Source organism: Gopherus evgoodei, chromosome 1 (genome assembly GCF_007399415.2).
Source record: "Gopherus evgoodei ecotype Sinaloan lineage chromosome 1, rGopEvg1_v1.p, whole genome shotgun sequence".
Taxonomy (NCBI): domain Eukaryota; kingdom Metazoa; phylum Chordata; order Testudines; family Testudinidae; genus Gopherus; species Gopherus evgoodei.
In genome coordinates this window covers 256,637,406-256,657,181 of record NC_044322.1, presented here as the reverse complement: position 1 = coordinate 256,657,181, position 19,776 = coordinate 256,637,406, and the positions used below count along the sequence as shown (strand labels likewise).

The 19,776-nt window shown below is 39.1% G+C and overlaps 1 protein-coding gene across 2 annotated transcripts in view; it reads left to right on the top strand.

The window, feature by feature from the left end:
• The first annotated feature begins 231 nt into the window (after window positions 1-231).
• The window catches only part of SYT10 (synaptotagmin 10), a 56,672-nt gene continuing 37,127 nt past the window's right edge, over window positions 232-19,776 (top strand). Inside the window, exons 1-2 of one of the 2 annotated variants that reach the window (XM_030543745.1) lie at window positions 232-557; window positions 11,518-11,875. In XM_030543745.1, the coding sequence (XP_030399605.1) occupies window positions 419-557; window positions 11,518-11,875 (497 nt within the window). In that variant the 5' untranslated portion in view covers window positions 232-418. Of the gene's footprint in view, window positions 573-11,517; window positions 11,876-19,776 lie in introns of both variants that reach the window. The other variant, XM_030543738.1, reaches the window with a different exon arrangement.

The following is a 19,776-nucleotide window of genomic DNA, read 5'->3' as shown; positions in this document are numbered from 1 at the left end:
AGGCGCTCCGCGAGCCCCTGGGAACGCGCCGGGACACTGACTCACCCGGGATCTTGCCATCCCGCCCGGCGCGGCTGCCACCTGTATCCCTCCCAAGGCAAGCGCCCGTGCTCTGCTGCCATTGGACACAGCTGCCTACCGAAGCCTGCTAGGCACAAAAGGCGTTGCTAAGTGGATGCTTATTTTGTTTCCCTCCTTTTCTTCCCCCCCCCCCTCCCTTGCTGATGAGAGCCTTGGTTCACTTGCAACGTGTCAATTGCACCGGTTCTCTCTCTGCTCTTCCTCTCTCCTTTCCTTTCTTTTTTCCCTTCCGGGGATGGTGACTTGGTAGCTTTTTAGTGCCATCCAGAAAACCCTTCCCAGGCAAGCAATGGCTTAGAGGAGAGGAAAGAGGCGGGAGAAGAAGAAGGAGGAGAAGATGAGTTTCCACAAGGAGGATGGTGTGGGGAGCCTGTGTCACAAGGCGCTGCAGATCATCTCAGAGCTGTGCCTGGGGGGCCAGGTGGAGCGGGAGAAATGTTCAGGCATCTTCTTCCCCCTGGAGACCACCAAGCAAGGTATAGGCAGCACAGGTACAGTGGACTCTCTGCTGAGCTCTCCTCTCCTGCTCGTCTCTAGTCTTCTGCTGCTTCCCCCCACTTCTTTCCACCAGCCTCTTTTTCCCCCTTATCCCCCTCACTCTGCTCCTTGCCTCCACTTCGCTTCCTTAGCGCAAAGAGGGGGGAACACGCGTGTCGGACGGTTATCTACTAATAGCAGCGGCAGCAGGTTGTGTGGGCGTTTGGAAAGTTGAACTTTTTCTTTGCTTTGCCTATGGAGTGGGAGTGGGGGGGGGGAGAGAGAATCCACGTTAAAATAGCAATAACCATAAGCAGATTTTCTTCGAGTGCCCAGGACCGCACTCAGCACAAGCACAGCAAACGCTGGTGCCCAAGAGCTTCATTTGCTATGTATGGTGATAATTATAGAGCAGAGCCCCGGGGAGGTTCCGATGCTTTGCGGAGGGGCTGCTGCTGTAGCGATGCTGCGGGGCGTGAGGACAATAACTACAAAGGAAAGGAAAATGCTTAGGGAGGGGGTCAGGACCTTGGATTGGGGAACAGGGAGTGGAGGAAAGAGAGAGAGACTCACCCCCCAAAGTGAAAGCCCAACAGTTGGTTGAATTTGTGCAACAGGAAATATTCCGACTTATATCCCGTCTCCTTCCTCCTCTTTCTAGTGCTAGTCCCCCCTTTCTATTCCCCCACGCCCAACAACACACTTGAATTTACATTGTTCTGCAACGACATTTTTCTTTCTTAAAACTGGAGAACTATTTTCTCCTGTTGCACTGATGTAGGGAAGGGGAAGAGGCTGCTGGTTTAGTGTTATAAACAATGGTTAGTAATGTATGTTCCGGGGAAAGGAAGTGTTATTCTACATATGTGATTTACCCCACGTCTCCCCTTCTCTGTTCTCCCCAGTGGCCCTTGTTTTTCCTTACGATATTTCGAGCACAGGGTTTCAAACAGGCAGCCACCAAATCAACAGGTTGTATGAATCGGAAGAGCTTCAAACGAAGGCTTGCTCTGCATAACCTTGCTCAAGATTTGCCCTGGGGGGTAGGGGGGTGGACAAGAACCCTATTCCCAGAGCAGAGACACGGTGTTTAGATGGTTTTTAATGTGTATACCCGATTTCTGTTGAAGTTTTAACTATGAAAAAGGCATATCGTGTTAGAGTTATGGGAAAAAATATCCTGGGGGACCCCAAACCAATCCATCGATATACCTTTGTGTGCACTTTCGGCTTTTTCTGGATGATCCGCTGTTGCAGCTATCTCTTAATAACGATGCAAAGTATTGCTGCCATAAAGCCTGGCAACACCAAGGCGTTTTATGAATGAACAGAACAGTTATTTTAATAAGATAGTCTCCATTTGTCCCATAGGACGAGTCCCCGTTTCAGGGAGAGCTTGTTGTTAAGGATGTGCATTTTACCTTAGCCAGGTTTGCTGAGCATGTACGAATGGAAACCTGTAGATTCAGTGGAGTGCTTTGGGGTCAGATCTGTTCTAGGACCCATCAGGGAAGACTTGAAGAAAATAAGGGGCTGATTTAAATCCTCGGAAGCAAGATAATCTATCAAAGGTGAAATTATCTGCTTTGCCTAGTTAACGCAGCTCAAGTGGTACCATGTTTGATCACTTACTGTTTGTACCCAGGCACATCCAGGTTAGGAAAAGAGTTTCGGATTCATTTCTGGATTGTCTCGGGGTTTCTAGCTCCGTTCAGCTCTTTCACCTTACTTTGTCATAGTACACGATTCCGTTGCCTTTTCTAGGGTAATGTTTTTAATGGGAGCCTTTAAAAAATTAGCTCTTTTTTGGTGCTTTATTCCTGTGCGCTCGCAGGCGAGACCTGAACAGAGAAAAATAATACACAGGTAGTTTAAAAATCTTTATGAAAATCGATAGTAGTAGTATAAATGTCCCACCTGTGTTTGTTTTTTCTTTTAATGCTCTAAGTCTTTCAAACACAAAATAAGTTAGAAACAACAAGTTAGTTAACAACAACCACTCTTCCAGTTCTTTCTCATAGGCTAAGGCACCGTGTGCCAAGTTTTATTCTAAGGTGCATTTACACAGCTTGAATGTAGGGATCCATAATAAAATCTCCCTGACCAAGTTAACGCTAGCTGGCGCCTGTGGATCATTTTATGCGGTTATTTACCTGAGGCAAGAACAAAGGAAATGATTCTGCTGCTACTGGAGTTGTGGCAAAAGTCCCAAAGTTTTCAGTAGGAACAGAATCCAGCAGGAAGTTTATCTGCATCGATTGGGGGGTGGTTGTGTGTATTTCAATGTGTCTGTGTGCGCGAGGAATACATACAGTATATTACACGCTATAAATGGGTGGACAGATTAATAGATTGGGTATGCAGAAGTGTTGCTGGTGGATGTGATTGATTATTGTTCATTTGGTTGAACTACACAGTATTCCCACTTGCATTTTTAAGTAAATATAGTATATTTTAGCATATTTGTTATAATCAAGCATATATTAATTATCTTGATCCAGATTGAATCATATCAAATGGAGATGTAGTTGGTGTTGAGCTTCAAAATCTTCCAGTAGGGTTGCTTTACTTATAGTAAAAGAGCACCTTGTGCATTGTATATTCATTTTTGAGGGTCATTATTAATTTTATTATAACAAACATAAATGTAATATAAAGGAATAAGATATGAAAGATACAAAGATGCTCTCCAAGGTACTGATAAAGCAAATTATGTTTATACACTTAAATTCAGCACCTGTTTTGATATTAGATTGCATACCTTAATTTTTAGCATTTCTTCAAAACCAACAATCTTATCAGTATTTTAAATTCATAATGCTTAACCATCTTGCAACTATCAAAAGGCCTGGGATTTTAAATTTTATATTCTGCAGCAATAACAATTTGTCATGAAGTAAAAGTGGCTGAGGTGAGAAGATAAAATTGCTTGTTCATAAGATTCCTAGAAACATATCTTACATAAAAAAAAATGCTAGAGAATGTATTTTCTAAATTATAAGGATATTAGATTATATGTCATCCATTTGCTGAATGCCTGCTAAAATTTTAACTTCTCTTCAGCAAATACATTGTCTTGAGTGTATCTACATCATTGTAATGAGCTATAGAATCTTAGGGCATCTTCACATGAAAAATCATAAAGAGTGTTTTAAAATAAAGGCATTCTTTTCTGTAGTATGACATTTTCTTCATTTCTCATAAATATGTGGATGTGTGTTTTAAAACTCACTAAAATTTTTAAACTGTTCCTTACATTAAATGAGACCACTAATGCACTGATAAAAGATGTGATCCAGCATTTCTTCTTCAGATAAAACTTCCACTAAACTCACTGGGTGCTGGACTGCAAACCCCTAACTCTCAGTGGTGAACAGTTACTCCATGAGTAGTGCTATTAAGGTCATTGGGATTACTTGTGTGAGAGGCTGCTCATTACTGTAAGGGGTTCACAATCTGCCCATGACCACAGAAGAGTTTCATTTGAAGAAAGGCAGCAGGATCAGGCCAAAAGTTAGAGAGTCATACCTAAGTTCTGCCACTCTTGTCATATAGTACCAAATTCAGATAGTAGTACTTATAAATAGTCCCACTGATATCAGTGGGACTGCTTGCCAAATAAGGTACTACTCAACATGAGTAAGGGTGGCAGAATCTAGTCCAAAATTATTAGAGTGTTACATAGGATGCTTAAGAGATCATATTAGTTGGCTCATATTGGTAAAATCATGTCAATGAACCACCCCAAATATGGAGTAGTAGGCAGTCTACTCCAAAGAGAAATGAATGAAAAAGTGATTTCCTCCTCCTACACGTTTTTTTTATCTCTCCATTGAAGAATGGGAAGCTTTTTCTGCAGCCATGTATACTTCTACATGAATATCAGTGATCATTAAGATTACTATCAATTGTATCATTTATTTTTAAACATTTTCTAACTTATTTTGTGTTTGAAAGTAACCATGTCTCTACAGACAGAGTAGTTATATTTTTTAGCAGTGCAAGACATCATTTGGTGATACAGGACATTGCTTGCACTATCTGAGCTTTTGCCTTTATTTTGTTTAATACAGTGAGTGCCATTTATGAATGACCATACAAGCTAAACCCTATATTAAATGTCCGTATTCTGTATTCTATTATACTTGAAAAGCAATGGTCAGTGATGGTCTCTCTTCCATTATTTCATTTGACCATGCAATTTTGTTGAGATAATATTTTCTCTCAAAGCTAGAACGTGAATGCGAATTTCAATTAATGACTGATTCTTGAAGGAGCATTTGCATTTATTTGCAAACACTTCTTCCTCTTCAAACCATTGCCATCAGATGATGCTCATCAACTGCATTTACACTCAGATTAAATTAAAAACAATCACACTAATTAAACCCCTGTTAGCAAACATAATTTAATATTTACTGACACCAGGAAAGTAATGCAAACACACATTTGTTCTTAAAATAATAACAATGTTAACATATTTAAATATCTAAATACTTGAACACAGAATATTTAAACAGCAGTATGTACATCCATGCACATGAGTATTATGTGCTGAAGGACTGAGCCCAGGGACCCTCCATCCTTTCCAGAGTCCCAGGGCTCAGGGGTCCAGCCCAAACCCAAATGTCTACACAGCAATTTTTTAGCCCCAGAGCCTGAGCCCCATGAGCCTGAGTCAGCTGACCCAGGCCACCCATGGGTTTTTTTTAATCCCTGTGTAGACATACCCTAGAGCACTCACAAACTATTTAATAGGACATTACCCAATTCCTATAGACTACACTGTATAAAGACACACTGTTAAGTAGAGTCTGAAACAGTGAAAAAGGAAAGTCTTGTGGGTGCTTGGGTTGAAGGGCAATCTGAAAATACCAGTGATCAAATGGATATGTAACTTGTCTGCTGCTCAGGATGAAATATATTTGATGACTGGATTGTTATTCTCTCAAGAGATAATGAATCACACATTCATATATATCCCAGTGTGTCACCAAAAATATTTGCAACCATCAGGTCCATTAGCAGTGAGCAATAATGTAAAAGTACTTATTGAGCAAATTCAGATGCCAACAGAGTGGGTTAACTGTATGGCCACTGGAATAAAAAACAAGAAATTTTGAACAGTCAACAGATTTGAGTAAGGCCATCAAATGTGAGGGTTAGTGTATTAGAACAGCCAAGGAGGTCCTGTCTGAGATTTCTAAATGTAAGAGTGTTTTCAGTTTTGGATGTGAGTAAAGTATTTTGACAAGTCTAGTTTACTAGAGAAACTACAAAACACCTTCAGCTTCCTGAGATATACTAAAGTATAATGTTTCCAATCTGTGGGGGTCTGGATGGAGTGGAAATAATTGTTGATGATTTGTTAATTTAGGGGAGAAATACTTAACACAATGATCAACAATACAACTGTGTAATGTTCCACAGTTTTCCAAAGGAAAAAAATCTTAAATTAAACAGCAAACATGCTAGATTTAGTCTAAATGAGATTAGTTGTATAGGACTCATGCTCACTTACAATGGAGTTTGATTGTATCCAGGCAGTTGTACAAATGGAAAATCCTACGAAGGTGATCTAATTTGTCATAATTAAGTGCTACACTCAGAGTGCTGCCTGTGGATAGTACTGAATGTCACTTGAGTGATTAGCAAAAGAGAAATTTGGAGCACTTAAATAAAAGTTCTAGAAACACTGTAATTGAGATTAACAAAGACACCTGGGTCTCAGTGCAAACTCACATGAGTCCTTCTATAAGATAGCCACGCAGTGAGGTATGTTTCCAAAGCACTGAAATATAACCAAACTGCATTCAGATTGAAAAGGAAATGCAGGCAGTTTGTTTGGTAATGAATGATTTTATGAGCTGAAATCAGCTGAAGTCAATATGGACCATAAATTGTTGGATGCTTTGTTACAGAAATTATTGTGCAAAGCATAATCTAGAATCCAGAAAATGATCGTGAAATTTCTTGAGTACTTGTTTAATGTGAAATACTGGCTGATAATGAGCTTTTTGTAGTGGATGTATTTTCAAGGGCACCTATAAACAGTGAAAGCCAGAAGCTAGAGGAAGAAGAATTTGAAGTAAATACTACTCAGGCACTCTGCATTTCCAAAAATAAATGTGACAAACTCAGATGAGAAATACAAAATGGCCCAATGATACAACATCTTGAAAGAGTCATTTTAATTGGAAAACCAACAGAAATATGACAGGTACTTTTAATCATAAACTCTTATTAGCTGGTGGAGATGAAATCATGGCAAATGATTGGATGTTGTACAAAAAATACTCTAGGTGAAATCCTGGCCCTATCCTGAAGTCAATAGGAGATTTGTGATTGACTTCAATCTGGACATGTTTTCACCCATAGTTTTAATACAGCACAACATGAGGACAGGAATACTAAATGCAATTCACAGCACTTATAAGATATTGTGAAGAATAAGAACAAAAATTGAGATGTCCTATTCTAGATACCATTGAAGATAAATGGCTGAATTCAGCTGGGCGGAGAAGGCTGTCGGGGAGCTGGTTACAGGTCCCTGATTTCCTGAACCATCTTCAAACCCAGAGCAGGTTAGAGCAGCCATCTCAGAATATAGACACCCATGACTTGCCATAACAGAATTAATGTACATCCATCTGCATCCAAAAATAAATTAGGCTCTTAATTTGTCCCTATCTTTAAGTCTTAGTTAGGGACAAATAGCACACTATTGACATACAGGGAATGCAATCCATTCCTGTTGACAGATTCAGCCTTAAGTACTAAACTTCCTTGATGGGCATGCAAAGAGACTCCTGTCTGAAGAAATGTCTCTTGATATTTTCTCTTATCAAATCAAACTTTCTGTGAAAAAGACATTATAGGTGACATTTCAAGTCTGATACATAGGACTTGGAAAGCTCAGGTTTAATACTATTCCACAGCTGGGTTTGAATGAATTCTGGCTTAATCTGACAGCAGAGTAATTTTAAAATTAATAATAATGGTTGAGTGACCATCAGAACTGAGGAAGTGAGCTAATACTATCTGTACTTTTTGTTATCTTCTATGATATTTAGATTTATAGCAATTATTTCAGTATTTGGGGAATGAATTTGCTGTTCAACTTCCTAGGAAATGCAAAACTGCATTGCTATTAATTAAAATATTTTATGGTACCATTACAGCATGTGAAGCCATTGAATATATTTCAAATACTCCTAAAATTACCTCTCATATATTTTTTTTCTTTCTGTTGAGGGTTTAGAAGTCTGATTTGATTCTTTTGGGTTAACATGATTGGATATATTTCCTGTAACGTTATTAGAATTAGAAAAAATCTGAAATAGATGAGAAAAACATTTAAAATATTTACAATTTAAAGCTGTTAAAACTAAAGAGGTTAGTACTAAGTTGTGAGTGGGAGCCTTGATTTAAAAAGTGTTTTCCTTCACAGAAAAGTTGAAGTATTAGAAAAGCCACTGCCTCTGGCTAAGACCAATAACTCACATGTGTTGGATTTTATCAAGAGCTTCAAAGGAAAGGATTTGTACAATTCTATGACTGCTTTTTATTTGTGATTCCATGCACCTATTCAAATAACTAAACTTTCTCATGTTCCTAATAAGGGAACTCAAAAAAGTAGTACTGGGGAATCCTCATTGAATGTGGGTGTTTCTAGAGAGATTCTGCTGGGTTTAGGTTTGACAGTATTCAACATTTTTATCAATGATTTGGAAATAAATATAATGGCTGATAAAATTGGGGGATAGCACAGACTAGTGGAATGATAAATAGTGATGAGGACAGGACAGTCAGACAGAGCCACCTGGTTCTCCTGGTAATCTGGACTTGTTCAAACAAAATGTGTTTTAGTACAGCCAAATGCAAGATCATACATCAAGGAGGAAAGGATAAAGGCCATATCTACAGTAGCCTAGAATTATAGTAATGTAGTACTGGAAGGGACCTCAATAGGTCATCTAGTCCAATCTCTTGCACTGAGGCAGGACTAACTATTATCTAGACCAGTGGTTCTCAAACTTTTTGTACTGGTGACCTCTTTCTCACCACAAGTCTTTGAGTGTGCCCCCCACTGCTTAGAAATTAAAACACATTTTTATATTAACCCTATTTTAAATGCTACATTTATAACTCTACTGTTTAAAATGAATTTACATTTTCACATTGCTTTTAAATTAAGACCAAAACACATTTTATCAAATTAATGTTATAAACAGAATATTTTTTTTAATAATTACTGTTTAAGACAGGAGGGGTGTTGCAAAGAAACTTTGTCAATATCACTTTTTTCAGCAAACTTGTTAGCTAGCTGGGAAAAGTGATATTAACAAACATGCAAATATCACTTTCACAGCAGACTTAGCGCCCCATGCCTCCCTTACTACTGTGTAACATTTGACCTTTGCAGTGGGAGAGGAGGTTGTGGCGGGGAGGCTAATGCAAATTTTGGGGTAGGTTCATCACAGTCTGGGATGGGGAACCATCTCCCACCCCTCTCTACATAAAACTCAATCTGTTTAATTTATCAAAAAGATTGAGAAACAACTTGATTACAGTTATAACTACTTTCGTGGATAGAAAATGATGGGCCTCTTTACTCTAGTGGAGAAAGGCATAACAAAAACCTATGGCTGGAAGCTGAAGCCAGACAAATTCAAATTAGTTATTGAAACTGAATGGCCTGTGAAATAACAGAGATCAGACTAGACAGAGGATCTAATGGTCCCTTCTGGCCTTACAATGAATGATTCTCATTGAAATTTCAGAGGGGTAGTCAGGTTAGTCTGTTCAGCAAAAACAACGAGGCGTCCTTGTGGCACATTAGAGACTAACAAATTTATTTGGGCATAAGCTTTCATGGGCTAAAACCCACTTTATCAGGTGCATGGAGTGAAAAATACAGTAGGCAGGTATATATATTATAGCACATGAAAAGATGGGAGTTACCTTACCAAGTTAGGGGGTCAGTGCTAACGAGGACAATTCAAACAGGGTGGATGTAGCCTATCCCCAACAGTTGACAAGAAGGTGTGAGTATCAACAGAGGGAAGTATCAACAGAGGGAAAACTACTTTTTGTAGTGACCTAGCCACTTCCAGTCTTTATTCAGGGCTAATTTGATGATGTCCAGTTTGCAAATTAATTCCAGTTCTACAGTTTCTCACTGAAATCTGTTTTTGAATTTTTTTTGTTGAAGAATGGCTACTTTTAAGTCTGTTATTGAGTGTCTAGGGAGATTGAAGTGCTCTCCTACTGGTTTTTGAATGTTACAATTCTTGATGTCTGATTTGTGTCCATTTATTCTTTTGCGTTCACCTGCAGGTCTACCAATGTGATAAATACCATCATGTGCCAGAAATGCCCCTCTGCCATGTACATTGGCCAAACTGTACAGTCTCTACGCAAAAGAATGTTCTGCTTTTATATTTTTAAGAACACTTTTTATCTTGATTTGGCTTAGTTTAAACCCCAAGGTTTTTCTGAGCCTTTCCAATTTTCTCAAAGCTCTAAACCTTTCTTTTATTTCTTTTATTACTGTTATCTCTTTTCATGGTATATGGACATTGAGTTCAATATTTATTATTGAAAGATATGTATCTGGAAATCATAATTATAATCTTTAAAAAAACAAACTTCTCAAATTTCAATTGTACTTCTAATCCCCCTAAGGAAAGAATGAGCTACATACTATTTCATAGAACCACTGTGTAGTTCAAGGATTTTTTTCTTTCTGTGATTTTTTTGCAAACTTGTATTTAAAGTGCTCAATGTGCTTCTCAGCTGGTTCATTTTAGCTGCATGGAGCCTGAAGCTTTGGATGCAAAGTATTAGCTGTAGATCTGTCAACCCTTGTTGTAACAAGCAGTAGCAGCAATTGCTTAGGGGACAAGAATTCTTCACAAGATTTAATTGAGGCCGATTAAATAATTTAAAAACATGTGAAAGGCCCTTTTCAAAAGAAAAGGAGTTTGAGAATTTTTAAGTCTATATTTTATAATATAACATGGTACTGAAAAAAATCTAACTGAAGTGTGTCTCATATAACAACACTCCTAATCAGGACTCCTACTGACACTACGAAAGGTCAGCCTTCCCCTAAAATCTGAATCTGTTCACAAAGTTGAGAGAGATAAAATCTGTTTTCTTTGTTTTGGTAATGTCATTGGACATGTTCACCCATGGTGACAGGCCAAATCAAATGCAGGATAGCAGGGGTAGCTAAAGTGCAGCACATGGTCTACAATTTGCTCTGTGGTGAGTCTCATTTTCAGTACAGAGGGATAGCCCATGGAGCCTCCAGGTACCACCACACTAAATGCAATCTTGATCTGAGTAGCTTTTGGATGTTAGCCTGTGCTAGTCATATCTCCATATTTATTAAAAAAAGAGAGCAGCTGAATCCTGTTTCCTAACGTGACTAAAGTTTGGAAGATGCTGAACAACAGTATATATCTGCCAGGGTTCATATGATGAGCTATATTAATGTGTACTCATAGAAGATACCTTCTGTGATTTAATTTTTTGAGTCAGATACATTCTTGGTTTTACTCCACTGAAGTTCTTGCCAGAGCCTAACCCAAGGGCCTAACCCAAAGCCCACTAAAATCAACGGAAAGACAGGCTACGCTTCCTCTCAATGATTAGCACTTGACTCCTCATGTACACCCATTCATTTTAGGGTGAGTAAAACTGGCTGAAACTGGCCATTGGTTGAGCAACAAAGCAATAATTAATAGAATTTTAGTTAAATTGTTATTAGTGGATAAAACTTGAAAAATGTATATCTTTTAGATATTTGCAAGAGTGAAAATGATCATCTGTCATATCCTGAAAGCGCTACGTAAGAGAAATATCTAAAATCTTCTGCTTCCTTAGTTATGTCATGTTTCCTTTTCTCTGTATTTGACTGTCTTGATGATCTTTGTTTTTGATTGTTTGCAGACATCTCAGTCAGTCTGCTAGCAGTAGTCGTCAGCTTCTGTGGGCTTGCCTTGCTGGTAGTCTCGCTATTTGTCTTTTGGAAGTTGTGTTGGCCATGCTGGAGAAGCAAACCTCTTATTTCTAATACCAGTAATATCCCTCAAAGCACCTGTAGTGCTCCTGCTGAGGTTTTCGAAACCAACGAGAAAAAGGAAATTAAAGAAAATGGGAAACCTTCCGTGAAGGTACTTGAGGCTGCAATGAAAATTAGCCACACTTCACCTGATATTCCAGCCGAAGTCCAGAATGCATTGAAAGAACATCTAATTAAACATGCACGCATGCAGAGACAGATCACTGAGCCTGCATCCTCCTCAAGGTAAGGAAAACTCAATTTTATGGCAATTTATAGAGTAAAGATAAGAGGCAGAGCATTTCGTTGTGAATTAAGGCCTCAAAATTGGAGCGTTCTCAATCCAGTGCTTACAAGTTTTCGGTAAAACAGTCATATTAAGCCAAAGCATCAACATTTCTGCAAAGTTTTCAGTAAACAGCCATAATGAACACTTTATCAAAAATGAATATTTAAATTAAATTATTTCATTGTTTATAAATGCAAAGATCAAGTCTATGTCTGTCGCTATTGTACTTAAATATGTATTTGTACTTGTGACACATTTCCATACAAACTTTTATTAAGGAAGGCTCTTTTACGGCAATTTGCCAGAGCCAGGCAAGCATATAGGACATCTCCAGCTTTCAGGTACAATCGGTATGCATATTTTTACAGCTCCTTCAACTGAAAATTTGACTGAGAAAATAAATTACAACCATGTGGTTGCTGCACATTTCTTTAAAATGTGGACTGACATTTTAAAAGGATTAAAAATTCCACACTCAACAAAATATATCTCTTTGTGGAATATTCCTAATACATTACACCTATAACACAGGGATTTTTTTTAATAAATCTGAACCAGCTTCGAAAGCCCTGGTACAATTTAGAGAATAACAACTGTTTGTCCATCTCAGGTACTGGATTATGTCAATATGCGGTGAACTAAAGATATACTGTGACACGTAGCAGTACCTGTAGTATCAAAGAATTTTTTGTGACTTAAGTATTTAATGCACAGGAGACATTTAAACAGTGAAATACAACATCACTCACTACATCTGAAATAATTTAGTAATACTTTTTAAACACAAGGAGAATGAAAGCGGGGAAGAGATATGCTGTGAATCATGACATAAATGAAACTAATAAATGCTAAATATAAAGTATTTCATTTTTGCTCAATAAATGATTTGTACTATGTACACTTGAAACTGAAGCGAAAACACATGAACAGTTCAGGCAAATGTTGAAGATGACATCTTGAGACAGAATCTGTCCCCCACAGTGGCCTCTTTATGCCCAGTATATATGTACATAAAAAAACCTTATATTGACCTCCTGTGCATAGGGATTTGCTGGGAGAGTATTGTGAATGGGATGGTGAGTGGCTGGAGTGCTTTGTTCTACTACTGTTCCAGGCTGTGAAGCAGCGATGTAAGGCTGTCATAAATCAAAACATTTCTTGGGGAAGGTCTCACTCACACCAGGAACTGCACAATCCTCTTTAACATCCTTGAATTAGGAAGGTGCACAGATGGCTTAAAGCCGTCTTTTTCTCCCACTTTGTCTGGGCTCCAAGTCCCAGTGCTCTTCTTCCTATGTGGTGGAGCACAGAATCTGATTTGTTACATGAAACATTTTTAAAATGCTGGAGAGACATCCATGAAATCATAACTGTCATTCTGGCCAGAAAGCGACCAAAGTTGGTATCATTTAACATGATGAGAATATTACATAGAATAGTTTGATATTAAGTAGAAGGTTCTTGTCCATGCCATCACTTCTCATGCCCCAAAATCTCCATCAGATAGTGTAAACCTCCAAGAAACATCAATCAATGAATAGATAGAAGAAATATCTAGCTGCAAACCCAAGTACTATGTGTGGTATCATATAGGAAAGGAAACAGCTCCCAGGATCCTGATCCAAAGCCCATTCAAGTCCATGGAAGTATTCCTGTAGATTTCTAATGGGCATTGGATCAGACCCTAAAACCATAAAAAGTCTTGGAGTTGGGGACAATCTTAAGGAGTATAAGCAGTGATTTCTCCTCTTCTCACTGGTATCAGCTGGTAGTGTTTCCAGGGGGTCTTTCTCTCTTGCTCATTCCAGATTATCAAGGGGAAAACTTCACTCAGATCGGCCTTTCATCTCTCCTGGCTTTGGAGCTGCCATTTGACAGTAGGATCTTTGGAGATATAGTCCTTTTAGGGTTCCCCTCAAACCTGAGTGTCTATCATACAAAATACTTTCTTGTGTATTTTAGAATCAGATCCCCCATAAAAGCTTCACAGTAGCCTTACACATGGTCCATTCTGTATTTACAAATACCTTTTCCCCATACCTACACTTGTTTCATATAGCTGTTTGCCTACTGCTCCTTGAACCTCTCACATTCAGTAGTGTAATTATCATAATCCAAAACTTTATATATCAGGAGAGCAGACACAAAGGTCAATTCTCTGGATTGCTCAGTCTCTTTTGTGTCACTCTGAGAAGGTGGCTACAGCTTCCTTGTTGGAATACCTGTAGAGGTAGGAGAGTCCCTAGCAGGCATAGAAGTTGTGTAGCTGCCTACTACACCACTCTCAGCAGAAGCACTATTCAGCAAGGGCATGTCACAACAGAAAATGACCAGAATGCATTGCACTCAGACCATCTGCCAACTGAGCATAGCCAAAGTTAGAGTAGCTCCTAGGCTTCTCTAACCTGTACTGGAGCAGAGAATTAGGGAGCGTTACCAACCCTTAATATCCCCTATTACCTATGCTGAACTTAGATTTAGAGCAGAGGATCTGGATAGGAGTCTATCATGCAAATGAGATACATTTTTGGTCTTCTCGCATTACTTAATTATTAATAAAAACAAACTGCCTGATATTAACTAATTATAACTATAATCATATAATAAATTATTCAAAACCTAACAATGTGTCTGATCACAATTTCTGGATAGTATTTTTAACACAGAGACATGTTCAGGAAAATGATGTTTCTCAGCTTAACTGGAACATTTTATATCATTGTTGTAGTTTGTAATAATATGAAGAAGGTTGGCATATTAAAAAAAGTCACTCTTACGGTGTCTTGATCCCAATTAAGCAGTAAACTATAACAGGATGAGCATTTCTGCACCACTGTTTCACCTCTTGGGTACATTTTGGCTTTGTACCTTCATCCGCTTGAGAACCACACTCACTAGCAGCCCAGGAACAATTTACATTTTCAGAAAGGAAAAAACAACTTTTTAAAAATCATTTTGAGCTATTTATTGTAACATAGCCATCCATTCTGGGGTTCTTAGTGTGATGTCAGTTACAAACACTCTTACCTACATTTGTTTTCTAACAAATTTCATCTAACTTCATCTTTTAAAAAAGTTCTTGAATTGTTTGGTCTCTTTCTTCCCCAGGATGCCAGAAGTCCTTTCAGAAGCAGTTTGTGGCCATCTGACCATTTGCAACTGTAGTTTAACTACTGAAAAATCTAAATTGGGCTTATTAAACAGCCTTTGATTTAATTTGCTATAACAGCAGGTGAGAATTGAAACTATCCAGAAGTACAATCCATAGCATCTCTAAAAGAGAAGTTGGTCTCATGGTGGAAAATATTAAGTTCCTCTTTCCTCCTTTGTGACACTCCCAAATCAATCCCATTTCACCCCAGCTTCTTTCTTTCCTCTGCTTTTCTTCCTCCAGCTCATCTGCTGAGATTAACTAAATAGGAGTTAAATTTAAAGTAACTTTCGCAGTAGAGAGTATTTACTTTTTAAGAAATTAATCAAACTAGAGAAAGGACAGGGGCAGCTGAAATCTGCAGGAGGCAGCTACTGCCTAGTGGGGTGAATGTACGACTATGAGGAGACTCAAATTCCATTTTTAACTCTGCCACTAACTCACTGTGTGACCTTGAGAAAGTCACTAAGGCCAAATCTGCAAAGGTAGCTTCTAACTTTGGATCCCTCCATTTTTGGGTGCCCAAGTTGGCATGCATACAAACAGATTTTCAGAGATGTTGAGCTCAGAATTCCCACTATAGTCAACACAGAGATAGCAAAAATAGAAGAGTTCCAGAGGCAGAAATGAAAATCTTTAGTAGCATGGAGAGACTTTGCTATGAGGAGATATTGAAAAGACTGGGACAGTTCAGTTTAAAGAGGAGAGGAGTGAGGGGAAATAATAGAAGTACACAAAATAATTCATGGTAAATTGGGTGCATCTATTTACTCTTCCTTATAATGCAAGACCAAGGGAATTTTCAACAAAACTGAAAAGTGACAAATTAAAAGCTGGTCAAATGGGGAAAAAATGCAGGGCAAAATTGACCTGTGGAACTAATTACCACAGTAGGATTCAGACTATGAGTCTAGGATTGAAGAAAGGACTAGACATTTGTTTAGATAATTAGAACATCTTAGTTACATTAGATATGATTAAAAATAAGAGAAAGAAACCCTTATGCTTAATGGCTGGAGCAACCACTAACAGACTAACTTACTGCCTTACAAGTTCATTGCAAGTCCCCATATCCTTGTATCATACAGAAGGAGAAATAAGAGTATCCAAACTGTCTGCTCTATACTATTCATTATTTTATAATTAGTTTATAACGTGAATGTGCTTTCTCTGTGCAAGTTAATAATCCTATATTGGGTTAAGTAAACTCTAAGGCCAAAGGCCAAATTATTACTCTTTATAATTTGTACTACAGTAATGCCTAGAGGCCCCAACTGAAAATGAAGCCCCATTATATAAAGAGGCCCTGAAAAGCTTACAATCTAACTGGACAAAATAGATAAAGTTTGAGAGAAAAGAAGTATTATCAAAACCCGCCCCAGCCCCCATTTTACAGATGAAGAACTGAGTCACCATGATCTTAAAGCAGGGACGGGCAAACATTTTGGCCTGAGGGCCGCATCGGGTTTCCAAAATTGTATGGAAGGCTGGTTAGTGGAGGCTGTGCCTCCCCAAACAGCCAGGCATGGCCCAGCCCCTACCCCCTATCTGACCCCCCCGCGTCTCCTCCCCGACAGCCCCCCCGGGGCTTCTGTCCCACCCAACCCCTCCATTCCTTTTCCCCTGACAGCCCCTGAAACCCCCATCTCTGACTGCCTCTCGCTGCCCCATCCAACCTCTCTCATTGCTGACTGTTCCCCCCAGGACCCTTGCCCTATCCAATCACCCCTTCTCCCTGACCGCCCCCAGAACCCCTTCCCCTGACTGCCCTCCACCACCCCATCCAACCCCGTTTTTCCTTCCTGACTGCCCCCTGGGGACCTCTGCCCCCATTCAAACCCCTGTTCCTCACCCTCTGACTGCCTCGACCCCTATCCAGACCCCTGCCCTCTGACTACCACCCCGAACTCCCCTGCCCTCTATCCAGCACACCTCCCCCCCACACTCCTTGCCCTCTTACCACACTGCCTGGAGCACCAGTGGCTGGCAGCACAACAGCTGCACCACCCAGAGCACCAGGACAGGCAGCCGCGACGCCCGGCTGGAGCCAGCCACACCACCACACAGCACAGAGCACTGGGTCAGGCTGCGGATCTGCAGCTGCACTGTCCGGCAAGAGCTTGCAGCCCAGCTGCCCAGAGCATTGCGCCGGCGGTGGAGCGAGCTGGGCTGCAAGGGAGGGGGAACTGTAGGGAAGGGGCCAGGGGTGAGCTTCCCGGGGCAGGAGCTCAGGGACTGGGCAGAAGGGGGGTCCCACGGGCCGTAGTTTGCCCACCTCTGTCTTAAAGCACATCTAAAGTACTTAAAGCACATCCTTAGGTCCATCCATACTCAGCAAAGTACTTAAGCATGTGCTTATGTTCCATTCTAGGGGTTAATTTAAGCACGTTTACAGTTAAGCATGTACTTATATGTTTGGCTAGACAGCCGACTAAGTGATTTGCCCAAGGTCACACAGAGTCTGTGAAAGAGCTAATAATTGAACTCATATATCCTGACTTCCAGTCTTAATCATAGTGTCATCTGTCTGTTCTTATTTCTTTGGGTGTGGTTCTTACTGAGTTAACAGAAAGCACTGTTATGTTACTCATTGTTATATAATTACTATTATTATTATTACTGGAAAATATCGGGGGGGAGTAAACGTTTATGACACAAAGTTTTTCTCATCTGATTTGAGGATATCATGCTTGTTTAGGGGATGTGAAGACCAGTTTTAAGCACTTTCTAATTTACTGATGAAAAATCTTATATAAGAGCTAGGTATTATTATTTATGATGGTGCTTTTAGGTGCAGTGGTGAATCAGAGTGCATGGACCTGCACTCTCTTGTCATTGAAAGCCCTAGTAGAGATGTGAGTCGGTAACTATATGGCATCTCCACAATGTGATTGGCTGAGATCCTTGCACTTCAGTATAACAGTCATTAATCCCTTTGTTATTGCAGAAAAAAGGAACATAACTATGTTGCCATGACAACAGTGAAGCACCTTAATAATTAAAAGAGTAATTAGCTGTCTTGTTGAAAAGTTGTGACTTAGAACATTCACTAGGTACTGTGTAATTAGGGCATTGGCTTAGTAGAGTAAAAGTGCTACTGAGTCTTGGTTCCTACAAAGAGGAATCTTACAGCTGTACAGTTTTATCAAGTGACACTTAAAACAGTGACTTGTTTCATTGAAGGATATTACAGCATGTGTGTGTGTGTGTGTGTAAATATTTTTAATTTTGAAAGGACTCTTGCAATGTAGAAATTACATTTGTTAGAAAAACGTTACCTATTATTTTTACAAATACTACCTCAGATTATTATAAATGCAAGAGATCAAAGAACCTTTTTTGTATGTTCCCATTTTGCTTACTTTGTTCCTCTAACAGCAGTTTGTTTCACAGTTTCTACTGCATAGTTAGATTCTCCTGTTTATGTAGATTTTTTCATAGAACATGGAGGAGAAAAACATTTTTTTAAAAATCCCTCCAAATTTGCAGGCAGAGTCGAGGACATTTGTGGCACCTTAACTTATATTTAATTTATTTTTTTAATTTGATTAGAGTTCAGTTTGAGAGTTTATTTGTAATCCAGAAATGTGTGTGATCAGAAGTGTGTTTTATGCATATGACTTTCAGATTTGAAACACTTAGATTTCTTATAACCAGTTCAAATCCAAATTATGACTGTGTTGAGAGGACTGTTCCCTGCACTCAACACCCCTAAGGCATCCAGAATGGAAAATGTTCTTGTTTATTATTTAATGGCTGCAGATTGCCCCCTTGGTGCAGCACTCAGAGAATCCACAGCAGTTTTGTTCATTGTGCACCTCTCCCATGCAGCATAAATAAGAATATTTTCCATGAAATTACTCATAATCATTTTCAAATGGAGAATTTGTTTTCCTGGTTTAAAGAAATAAACGTACAGCTATGTCTCTTCTTGGTTTCAGCATGCTGAACTGTGGGGGAACTGAGCAGTAATGCACATTTATATCTGGCATTAATAAGTAATAGATTGTGCAAAAATGAGGAAATTCTGACTATTAAATTGGTTTTTAATGGCAACTAAGTATAAGCGTAGTCATAGGAGCAATCTGAGTTTGTCACAGCACAGCTTACAAGGGTGGTAATATGCCAGGGAAATTTTATAGTGGCAGAAAAATGGAAGGGACATTTAGGTTACACAAAGTCTTCACCAGATTAAATATAGTAAGTATATTATCCTACATTTTATACTACTGTAAAACACATAATAGGCCAGATCCTACTCTTTTTGAAGGCAATGGCAAAATTCCCACTGTTATTGTAGACAGCATAAGGCCTTAAGTATCACGAATGTACTATACTGCAATCCAAATGAGGAGGAATTAAAAATAATTTCTTCTGGTATCATTAAGTGAATTCATCTTCTGACACACTGTAGAGTGAATAGGAAAGCAGGAAAAAATGGAACATAAAAATGTCTAATAAAGCTTTAAACTATAGAAGAGCTAGAATTCAATGTTAAATGTTAAAACACCAATCGGAACCCAACTATAACCTCAATCCTGAAAAGATGTAAGCATGTGTATAAATCTTTACAGGATTAGGGCCTCTACTGGTTAAATGCTATACTTTTACCTGCAGGCCTAGTACCTTATGGTCTTTTCAGATCTCGCAAGTTGAGAAGTGTTGAGCCTGTTAAATACTTAGATGGAAAACCTCCAAGGAATGCCC